General features: G+C 42.8%; 1 protein-coding gene across 2 annotated transcripts in view; it reads right to left on the reverse strand.

Annotated features, from left to right (window-relative positions):
* AMPH (amphiphysin) overlaps nt 1-12,438 on the reverse strand; it is a gene marked incomplete at its 3' end in the record, with an annotated part of 172,357 nt that overhangs the window by 5,143 nt on the left and 154,776 nt on the right. For both annotated transcript variants that reach the window (XM_081244093.1, XM_081244092.1), the window contains 2 exons: nt 3,535-3,744; nt 1,309-1,548 (listed from right to left, as the gene is read on the reverse strand). In XM_081244093.1, the coding sequence (XP_081100219.1) occupies nt 1,309-1,548; nt 3,535-3,744 (450 nt within the window). The remainder of the gene's footprint in view (nt 1-1,308; nt 1,549-3,534; nt 3,745-12,438) is intronic.

Below are 12,438 nucleotides of genomic sequence, written 5' to 3' on the forward strand. Positions count from 1 at the left end.
GGCGGACTCTCAACCACTGCGCCACCAGGGAAGCCCTCATGCCCTCTTCTTAAAACAGAACCCAGTGGGACACATGTCCTCACTGGCCACAAGTCTAGCTTTTTTCTCCACATTAATTCATTCATCAATCCCACCTGGACCCACTGGAGGTGACAAGGTAGCAGTTACTTTCTAATGAGCAGAGAGAGAAGAAGAGGATTCTACTCAATCCCACCCCGACAAACACACAGAGAGTTAATACTTTTTAAAAGACAAAGAGCTGAATTAGGAAATGCAAAATCAAACATGCAAATTAACATTCCAACTATATTCTGTTAGGTAGGATTATCTGGCTTTAACCCCTGGCTTAAACTAGGGTATTAGGCTTAAGTATTAGGTATTTACTGGGTTTTTGCTATGTACCCTTCCATTTATGAAGACTTTAGTAGCCATTTGATGGCCTCTCTGAGCAAAACCTTCTTGCCATTATTTTTTATCCTTATCGTGGAAGCCCATTAAGATAGCTATTAACTTTCAAAATATTTACTGACTCCCTACTCTGTGCCATGCACTACAACAAGGTGCCAGAGCTGACTGAACGATTCATGTATCCTGCCCTCTATGGGGAACCAGATGAGCACACGGATGATTTCAAGCCCTGGGCTCTAGGGGGAGCTCGGGAGAGCACACCCATTCACTACCAAGAAGAAATCCATCCATTCACTACCAAGGGGCATATCATTTACCCTGTGGCGGACTTTCTTTAATTATTGGTTGTTAAAATATGGAAAGACATGAGTGTGGTTCTTGTAGCCCAGCAGCTTGGAAACCTTGCCATGTTACAACGGGATGTGGGAATAAAGCCTAAGGCAGTCAGAGAACAAATACATATAGCAAAAAGATTAAAAATCAGACAACCAAATTTGCACAAAAGGACCTCAAAGCAAAGGAAGGACAAATGGCCACCAGATTAAAAAATAACAAATGTTAAGAGATCTGAAACACATTTCTCCTTTTAAAAAGAGAATCAGCTTTAATTTAAGTAAAACTGTATCGCAGGTCATAGAGAACTGAAAATATATTTAAAAATCAGGTGTGGCACTTCAAATGTATCCCTTTGTGCAGATAAGACAACCAAACGTACAAGCTTTTGAACTAAACAATGAACCTCGGTTAACTGCAAATCAAATGCAACACAGTTCTCAAGTAGGGCTAAATTTAATTATACTCTGTTCTCCATCCAAAGTGACAGATTTTTCTATTACATTTTCCTGACATTGAATAAAATCAGAAAAATAAAAGAAAAATAAAAAGAAGAAATGTTAAGACCTTGTAGAGGAAGCCGGGAGGCCCTTCCTGGAGGGCCTCGCTTGCAGAGGGGGCGGCCGGCTGGGAGGCCTTGCCCGCCTCCTGCTCCTCCGAGGCCAGCGCTGGTGTCTCGCCGGTGGAGCCTGGAAGAGCCGCGTCAGCACTTGCCTCCTTGGACTCTGCACCCACGATCTCTTCGTGTTCTCCCTCCCCTTCATTGTTGGAGGCGGGCTCTATGACCACCGAAGGGATGACCTTCTCCTAAAGGAAGAAAAATGTGGCTGGCAGCGACTGGGAAAGAAGACTTCTGTACCCTCCAAGAGCGGCCACTACCCCACCCCACACTGCCTGGCTCCACTGTCCCCACCTCCCCCATCCAGCTAAATGCCTGCTGTTCCCTTATCCTGGCCTTTGGCCTTTCCACCTTGCGGGACCTTCCTCCTGACGTGGCTTCCTTTCTATCTCTCCTGAGACAGAAGCCCTTAGTAGGACAAATTTCTGGATCCTTGAACAACCAGGCAGTTTGGTAAGACTGAGGTTACTAGGGAAACTGGGAAGTGGGATAGGAGGCTTTGGGGAGAGAGGTCGAGTCACCATGGGGGTGGGGGGACAATCCTGAAAGGGGATGTAGTAGGACTCCAAGGATGCTCTCATTTTCGCAGTGGTCTGTTCTTGTTTATGTTTTGTTTTTGTTTTTTTTTTTGCGGTACGCGGGCCTCTCACTGCTGTGGCCTCTCCCGTTGCGGAGCACAGGCTCCAGACGCGCAGGCTCAGCGGCCATGGCTCACGGGCCCAGCCACTCCGTGGCATGTGGGATCTTCCCGGACCGGGACATGAACCCGTGTCCCCTGCATCAGCAGGCGGACTCTCAACCACCACGCCACCAGGGAAGCCCCTCGTTCTTGTCCCACTGAATAGTAACCCTCACTTGAAACTGACATGTCACCTCCTGTGACTGCTTTTCTCCTTGAAACCATATTGTTGGTAAAGATCTGGTGGCCCGTGTTTGGAGATAATCTGCCTGTCCTTTGCTTGTTGATTATCATCAGAGCCCACACTGCAGTGACAACTTGAGGGCTGACAAGTCCCACCAACCACTCTAAGTACTGTGTTGTCTGGGGGAAAAGCAGAACCAAGGGATCAAGATCTCTCTTTCATTTTTTAACAAAGATAAGCACTGAGGGGAATTTCGCTAGCATAATGGAAGCCTGGAGATCAAGTTCGATACATCCTCAGGTATCCGCGGACACAGGCACTTCCATTCTTCAATTTGGAGAAAACAATACACCCTTTCAACAAGCGTAGCAATACGTACAGGAATATGCCTGGCATTGTGACAAAGATGATCTACGGAAAAAACGGCACATACGTTTGAGTTATTTCTCTAAGTAGTACTGCTACCTGCTGTTTGAAGGGATCATTCAATTTCAAGCTTTTAGTAACTCTGGAGAGATTATTGGAAATTTATCATGAGTAAAATCATCAGGAAAAAGCAAAGCCTCCCATTAAACCAACGCTTCACTGTTTCTACTTAGAAGAGCAAGAACATGGGCTTGAGAAGAGCTGTCCTTGCTTTGGCTCCTGGGTTTGAGGCTCCACATTAGGAATGTCCGCATTTGTTGCCTTTGAGTGTTTCTCTGAAGAAATGAAGAACTTAGGTGACTCCAACTTCATGTACATATCAACGACCCATTTTCTTTTGAAAGTGCAACACAGGGGTGGGCTTTTGGTGAAAGCAGCCTAATGGTGAGTTTGGGGCACTCTAATAAAAATAATGACCACAACATAGTAATTACAGTAATATGATATAACTACTAATACGGGCTTCTCACCACGTGCCTGGCACCTGGCTAAGCACTTTGTGGCTATTTTCTCACTGCATCCAACAACCCTGTGTTTGTTCTATCATATTCTCTTCCTCCTTCCCCCATTCCCATCCTTTTCACTGTGCTTCACTCCTTTTCTCCATCACGTTATTCCACGGTTTCCTTTGCCCCTACCTGTGCTTAAGCCCAGTCCGCCAGCGCAATAGGGGCCCGTGTGGAGCCTCACAATGCTGATACTGAGAGAATGCTGAGGCCACTCTTCCTGAGAATTTAGTATTTCGTTTTGGTGGAGTGCAATGCCACAGAATGGCTACCAACTGTCCACAACTCCACATCCAAAAGACATACCACCATTAACCATCAGACAGAGGATTTCAATGGGCGTTATCTCCCTAGAACCTCCATTTACTAGGACATGTACCTGAGTTACTGCTGCTTCTGTTTCTACCGGTTGAGGTCTGTCACCATCTACAGTCTCTGTGGCTTCGGTGTCAATCTTGGCCTCCTCTGAACTTGCTCCTTCTCCAGCAGGAAGAGTCACCTCCTCTGTCTCTGCTTCCCCCACGGGGGCCCCCTCGGCTGCCGGCACCAAGGTCCCAGCCGTCACATCAGCATCCGTTGCAGGGATGAGCTGTAAACCAGAAACCAAACAGGCCGTGTCTGTCTCCACGGGCCTCAGTAAGAGTCAGACTCAGCCCTTTCACGTCTCTCCCCTCCGCTGAGGCCATCAGACTTCCAGGATTTCTTTGTCATGTCCTGAAGTCCCGGATGCAGGTACACCAGAGTCTGCCATTTGCTCCACAAGACCCTGACTCCTCTCCCTCCTGGCCCCCAACAATGCTGCATTCCTCAGCTTTCGCTGCAGTTGGGTGGAGCACATGGAATCTGAATGGAAGTGACACATGCCACTCCTGAGACATGGCTTTTAAGGTGTGCGTGGTCCTCTCCTCAAGCTCTTTCTAGCTCTGTTGGCTGAAAGCAGAGGGCGGCAAGGCTGTAGAGGCTATCTGAGTGATGAAATGGAAGGGGGCCGGGCCCGATACTACCTGGGTCATGGAAGAAAGCCACTTAAAATACCCTCATCACACAAAGTCAGAATTTAGAAAAACTGTATTTTAGTATGAACTTCCAAATCTTCATGGGGAAAGGTCCCAGAAGCTAAATCACAGTCATGAAAAAAAAAAAAAAATTAGGAACTTTCTCAATGAGACCTCTTGAGAATGAAGGGAAAATCATTTTTGTCATCAAATATGCAATATAATCCAAAAATCAAATCAGACTTTGGGTCCTTTACTGAGAAAGGCAAGACAGAAAAAAAGAGAATTTTGTTTCTAAGGTTGGAACGCAGTCAGAAGAACTTTAAATAGTATTTAAAACTTGTAATAATGAAATAAAGTGCAATCAGAAGTTTTAGTTTTGCACAGATTGGCTATGGAGTCCAAGTCTGGAACAAGACTCTCAGATCAGTTTGGCAGACGTGATTTGAGAAGTTCACATCGGAAAGACTGAGAAAGAAGGAGAACTGTAGCTTGATCTTATATAATACACTCAGGACGCATCTTTCAAAAACTGATGTTGCTAGCTGATGGGATTAGCATTAGCCATTCCTTTTCTTTATTGAATAAATTCTACCCAGTCTGTCCTACTAAGTTAGGAAAGCTCTGATGTTGCGGATATTAACTGTCAAACCCAGAATACTGAAAAGGGTGATGGAGAGTGCCTGCCAATCGGGCCTCAGAAATGGGACATGGAGATTCTGAGCTACACACCTACAGTCACAGCCGGGCATTTTTTAAAATACCAACTTTCTTCTGACTCAAATTTACTTTTATTTATAAAAATAACCCATTGCAGTATACACACTACTAAATAGAAATTAGATAACCAACAAGGACCTACTGTATAGCACAGGGAACTATACTCAGTATCTTGTAACAATCTATAAAGGAGAAGAATCTGAAAAAGAATACACACATATATATATGTATAACTGAATCACTTTGCTGTACACTGGAAACTAACACAACATTGTAAACAAACTATACTTCAATTAAAAAAAAGAAAAATAAATAAATAACCTGTTGCAGAATACATTTTTCTGCAACATTTTACTTTAGAAATGAAAAATAATGCCAACGGTGGAGTATTTGTTATGTGTTACTCATATTCTTAGAAATTTACTCCCCTCTCTTAGGAGAATTTCCTATTACGAGAATTTGGCTCTCCACACGGTATGCAATGATCCAAAATGCAGCCACTGGCCATGACATGGCATTTATTTTTTTTTCCTACTCTGGCATTAAAGCACATGACTTCAGAAAAGTAATCCTTCTACCTGAATTGTAATATACTTATTTAAGATGAACTATAAACGTTGATAATTACTGAAGTGGGGTAACAGGTACAGGGGGATTTATATTTAGCTGAATGACTGAAAATTCCTATAATAAAAGTTAATTTAAAAATTTAAGAGAATTGCATCTCTTGTTTTACATAAACGAGTCTTTTTATGTATATGTTTGTTACCATTGTTAAAAGAGTAATACTCAGAATATATATTAGGACGGCATCTTAATTCTAAGAAGAGTAATGAACAACTGCTCTTAGCTTTACTGTTGGAGAAACCAACAAGCTCTCTCCAGGATCCTAAGGACCTAATGAATTTTCTTCCTCATCGGAAACTATATATAAAGACAATGTGCATGCAATGAACTTACGAGCTCAAATGTAGAAAACAAGTTGTATTGTCATCATTCTAAGTTATGTATGTTTTCTATCTGTCTGGAAAAATCACACCTATGGAGTGAACATCCCCCTGGTTTCAACAGCTTCGAACCAGACGGGCTCTATGCTATGCAGACAGTATGGGCAAGCAGTGAATACCACTACATACACACATACACACAGACACAGTGTTACAGATCAAAAAGCAGCCATTATGGTATTGACAGGCTACTCCTCCAAGTTATCATACATAAACCCTTCCTTACATACATGTTCCAAGCACATACTATTAGTAATTGGATTTTACTCTCAACTGGATTGATATATCTCCCGAAGAGAATATATTTTTGTGAAGTATTGATGGGGTTACCAAAAGTAATTTTTTAACTCGATACAAATAGAATGTTAATAATGAGTCCCTGATTTATCTCTATGGCTCTCTATAACTATCAGTTTGGTTGTACCCGATTTTACTAGTGCAAGATATACATGTTATCACCTCTCCTTTGTTAAATAATTTTAATAGGCATCCTCATTGGCTAGATCTGATTTATACCTGACAGGGTGGTTGCAGCGATGCCGGCCACCAGCAGGTGGAGACCAAGGGCTCTTGTCTGTTTGCTCTGAGGTCCGCGGACCTCAAAGGAACAAATAGCCCAGCTTTAGCATGTCAGCAATTTACCTGATCCCTGTCACACACACAAAAAAAGGGATGGAGCAGGTGGAATATTGTTGATAAGAATGACGGCAGATATAAGTCACCAAAATATTGAAAGTAACAACGCTAATAAAGACAAGGTGCTAAGGAAATGGCACTGACTAGAGAGGAAAAGCCAAACACTTGGAAAGGGAAGAAATGATCACTCCTCCATCCTTCTCTGAGTCCATTAGAAATGAATTCCTATTTCTCTAGCTGAAGTTAACACTCTGATTTTACAGACCTTAAGAACATTATAGAAACAGAGAAGTTCGTCGCCACCTGTACTCCCTTGTATCTTTCTGCCTCTGTCCGACAGTCCTCTGAAAAATCAAGGATGCCCTGATCCTCACCTTATGTCTGGAATCTGTGCCATATTTTCTTCTCTTACCAAAATATTTCCAGTGCATGTTTACTGACTGCAATAATAGAACAACATAAAAATACAATGGAAAATAGAATCCATTTGCTCAGATTAGGTGTTAGCTCTAGATAAATCAAGAACAGATTAAAAAGGTTTTCAGCGACAGAGTTATCCCTCTGATTATTTTTATGCGTTCCAATGTTAGCTAATGTAGACTTAGCCTCTAAATTTAGTCTTTCCTAGACTCTAGACACCTGCAAGCACAATAACTAATGACTGTATTTTTTGTGTTTTTTTTTAAAGGGAGACCAGAGTATTGAAACTACTGAAAGTATTTCAAGCCTTTGATATTCAACGTTACTAAATTTTTCTCTTCACTACACATTTTAAGAGAAACACTATTATCTTATCTTCTGCCAAAACTGTACTATCTGTTCACCAAATAGATTTATGGTGGGAAATCATCTGATGCAAAAGGAGACTAAAAACAATTCTCCCTCCCCTCAGGTTGTTTACCGTATCCACAAGGTCTGTGAATCACATGCACCTATTGCCAATTTGCACATTAGTCACACAGAAATCACAGGGATCTGCAGGGGACCTTCTTTGAGAAGGTGAGCGGTTCTCACTTTATCACACTGTATAGATCTTACTGCCTTTTAATCTTCTGCCTCAAACAATCCCCTTGGTGGAAAGCAATATGGTCACGGCATGCATGGCAGAGTCTTTTCAAACACCTATGTGCCTTAGCGAGACTTCCTGCAAGCGGAATGAAATGAATGCAATGCAACAATGGCCCCCACATCCTGCACAGCAGGGGAACACAGTGGGTGACAGAAACTAACCAGTTCCTCTGGGCGATGGTGCCCTAGAAACAGGTCAACAAGGGATGAGACCCCAGATAAGAGCTGTGTTGGCTGCAGGAGAATTTGTAATCTGCAGGCTTTGTGTAATTTATTGATTTATTTTATTCATTCATTGTTTGTTTTCTTGGCAATATTATCTCAGAACAATGCCTGAAAAGCAGCTTGCCAACTGTGTAACTGATCTGGATGAGGAAAAGTGAAGAGATGCCCTAGTATGAAATCCCTATAGGGTAGGCCATCTGGAAATAGGTATTTTTCTGCATAAAAAAATAATAGAAACCATGGTTTTCAAAATAATACAGTAAATAACTTACGGTACCATTTTGATATATTTATTTTTATTCATTTTCTGTGCATATAGGGACTTTGTTTATTTTAGAACACATGGATTGTGTTTCGTGGAAAAATTATATTCGTGGATATATAATACTTTGTTTTTTCTACTGAACAGTTTATTTAACAGTTCTCCTATAATTGAACACTAGCTGGTTTCTAGTTTGTGTGTATGTGTGTTAATACAATATAGTTTCTTTTTAAAATTTTAGTATTTTTATTAAATAACTTGAGCTCTTGACTTGTCCGAAGATCCGAGCATTTGTATGAAAACACAGGATTCTCTTCAGGATCCATTTTAAAGAAAAGCTTTAGAGGCAGCTAGAGAAGAGAAGGTCCCTATACTAAGACACAGTCTGGTGGACGGTACTCCTCCTCACATAAACTACACTTAAAACAGGGCAGGTCCTAATGCCCCTTCAGCAAGACTGTAGTGTGAGCTCTCCCATGGAACACCATGCCTCCAATGCTGTTCCCTTCAAAGGTTGCCCCTGGTATTACCAACTTCATTTGATAATCTATACGTTTCCTTTCTAATACAGGAATTTAGTGGGTCTTTCTCCCCCTGACCTTCAGCTCAATCATCTTTTTCTATTGCCTGCAGTCCCATCATAAGCCTTTCGCAGCCTGGTCCCAGGGCAACTGAGCTTCTGGCAGCAGGGTTGCCATGGCAACATCTGTCCAATTTAGCTCCATACTTTCTTTAAAACTGAAGATCTCCCGCTGAAATGCCAAAGTTAAGGAATTTGGGGGTTAATTTGGCCTTTAAGGTCATAGCAGAATATCCAATAATGATACACATTAAATTATTAAGGTTTTAATTAGAGATTCCTTGGCAAAGTGTATGGGAGAAATGCACAGGAAAGGTGGATTAATCTTTATAAGCAAAGGTAAATATTGTGCGTTGCACACTCTCAGAGACTGGGACGTAAGCAAGTATTCGTTTCAGAAGTAGCCACAAAACACAGCTTCAACGGGGGTTGCAAAGAGCTTGTTAAAGAGGCTCTTTAGAAAATGCCTTTACTGCACAATAAACATTTCACCCTGCCTGGCTATGGTATCTTTGAGCATTTGCTGCCACTGCTCAAACTGCCTTCTAGCGAGTAGGCTCAGGCTGGGGTTAGCAGAAGGCAGAGGCAGGGCTGCCAGACACACCCAGAGACTAAACCAAAAAATGGAGATCTGCAAATCACCTAAATGTCATCATGCTCTGCTGGCAAAACTCCCAACCGTGACCCTGCCAAGAACCACAGGCATGTCCTTGGGCAACCTGTGACTCAGCCAGATGGCAGTCGGAGGCCTGAATCTTGAGGAAAGGTAAGCAGGTGACTGTCACATGTGGAAGACCCAATTGCCTACCCTCTGGTATGACAGCCTTTGACTAGTCCCTGGACTCGGTAAGTAAAACACCCCATGCTGATCTGTCGCCCCATTTGCCTAGTAAATAGAAGCTGGAAAATAAGACATGATTCAAGGGCGCTCTCATTACAAAGGATTTGGAAACCCTTAACTGTTTAATGTAGTAAATTGTAGATTTTTGAGAGCAGGAAGAGAACATATTGTGTGTCAAACACAACTTGTAAAGGAGAGATGAGAAAACTGGTAGAGAACAAGAAAATGATTTCCCAAGGTCACCTCACTGGTGAGCCATGGAGCTAAGAGTCTCCAGACTCTTGATTCAGGGATCTTTCCAATACATCCCTTTAGATCCTTGCTTTGCAGCAAAGTGGAGGATTAGGATACCCACTGTCTCTGAGAAGCTCAAGGTTGGGCTGTACAAGCATTTCTATTTCTTTTCGACCCTTCAGCTCCACATCAGGAATATGCACCAAGTCGAAGCACTGGTTGGAGTAAGTCCTGGTGTCAGCGTGCAGGGATTTCAGCCCAGTTGTGACCCTGTTGGCTTTAGATTGGTCTGTAAATGTACTTTTATAAAAATCTGCTCTTTTGAAAAATACAGCATCTGGAGTAGTTATGAGATGAATACCTATGGATTAAAATGTCAGGATTTGCATTTCATGTCATCACTTTCTGGGTGTGTGACCTTGGTTTAAACCACATAAGCTCTCTGTGTCTCAGTTTCCTTAATCTGCAAAATGCAGTCATGATACCTAAACAATTCTTCCTTCACAGGATTGCTGTGAGATAATGTATGTCAAATATTAGCATACAATATGGTCCTGTTGCCTGCGCCTTAACTCTCTTGGTGTTTCAGTCATACTGCCTTTCACTGCAGGCCAAACACAGTAATTCTCAAAGGCTGCACTTGGGTTGGTTGAGACTCAATATTGGCAACATTGAGACTCAATTTGCCAGAGAAAAGGAAGAGACCTCTGACCCAAAATCAAGCACTTTTTCCTGATCACATTTATGGTTCCAGCTCTCTTGGCTGTAGTCTCTTTCAGGATCAGTAGATTAGAGTGTCAATCAGACAACAAATCAATGACTCAGAATTTACTGGGCATGTGTTATTCACCAGTTCTGTGCTGGGTGCCATGGAACACAAAAGAAACAGCTATTTGTCTGGCCTGCAGGGCACTGAGAATGTAATTAGCTGCTAATAGGAATGCAGGCAAACTCAGAGAAAATAACCATTCCTGCAATTTTTTTTCTGAGAAAGGTAAAAAAGGTACATCTATCTCCAAGACATGCATATCTGTCTGTCTGTCTATCTATCGTGACTGATGACAGCCACAGCCAGCCTTCTAATCAATGCTCGGGACATGGCGTGGACTTCCATCTCTTTACAACTAAATAGCACACATCTAGCAACAGAAGAGAGCTTTGTTTAGAAAAAATAACCCTAATATTATCTCAATTATGACCAGAAAAAAGAAGCTATAAACCTACGTTAAGAGAACAAAAACACATTTTATCTGAGATTATTTTCTTAAGTAGAAGGGTGGACATGGGGGGAGAACTGACTTTATCCAAGTGTGTCCATTTTAAAACATGAAAAGTAGCCACTTTTGATGAGTATTAGGCAAAATCAAACTGCTGTAAACTGCCCTCTCTTACTATTATTATTATTATTATTATTTTTTGCGGTACGCGGGCCTCTCACTGGGGTGGCCTCTCCCGTTGCGGAGCACAGGCTCCGGACGCGCAGGCTCAGCGGCCATGGCTCATGGGCCCAGCCACTCTGTGGCATGTAGGATCTTCCTGGACCGGCGCACGAACCCGTGTCCCCTGCATCGGCAGGCGAACTCTCAACCACTGCGCCACCAGGGAAGCCCTCTTACTATTATTTTTTAGTCCATTTGAGGGTGGAGAAATCAACTGCTTGAACTTTTTCTTCTCAGAGAGGATGACTCACATGGTCGGCTCAGGACCTGCTGTTCTTTTTTTTTTTTTTGCGGTACGCGGGCCTCTCACTGTTGTGGCCTCTCCCGTTGCGGAGCACAGGTTCCAGGCGCGAAGGCTCAGCGGCCATGGCTCACGGGCCCAGCCGCTCTGCGGCATGTGGGATCTTCCCAGACCGGGGCACGAACCCATGTCCCCTGCATCGACAGGCGGACTCTCAACCACTGCGCCACCAGGGAAGCCCATCTTGGGAGATGTTTTAACTGCATTTCATAAATAAACTATTGTTCACTCTCCCTGGGAAACTTTGGTACACTTCCCTGGTAAATTTTCCTTGGTATCATTCTACACTTTCACGTGTGTTAACTTATCCAGTTCAATAGGGTGCATATAGAGCCCAACCCAGTTTTCGATGTGGTGTGGTGTGTGGCTGAAAGGAGCAGGTTAGAGAAGCATTCCAGGCAGACAAGTGAGTCTCCACTCTTGCACAAAATACATCCTCAAGCTCTCTTGTGCTGTGACAGCCAGCACCAGACTTGATTTTGAGCAAATGGTTGTTCCCATAGAAGTCCTTATAGATTCAAGGATTTCTAATATGGGATTTCAGTCCCTCCTGGGGCCTTCACCAACCTACAAAACTAACATTGTAAGAAATCAACGTGTAGACACAACCAACAAGGTGATTACCCTTCTGTTTATCATCTGCAGGTTAGTCCCTAATGGAAGGCCCATCTCCAGCCATCACAGGTGGGGCGGAGCATTAACAAGTCTGGTTATTTGTGAGTTATTACAACCTATTGACCATGAACGGGAGAGTATCAGAAAGAATCAAGGCACCCTTTTTTGAGAACCAAGCCTGTGGCTACATGACAGCGTAAGAGCAGGTCTCTGGATATCTTCTTTTAAAAAAAAAACAATAAGAGCATGCAGTTTCCCTGTCAAAAGAATAAAGGCCATTTGAACCTGGGGAGCCATGACAGATACGGAGGTGATTTGGTCCAAGTGAAGCATGAATGAGAAGGGAGAAATGGGATGATG

This window comes from Mesoplodon bidens (genome assembly GCF_964165515.1).
Source record: "Mesoplodon bidens genome assembly, chromosome: 9".
Lineage (NCBI taxonomy): Eukaryota > Metazoa > Chordata > Mammalia > Artiodactyla > Ziphiidae > Mesoplodon > Mesoplodon bidens.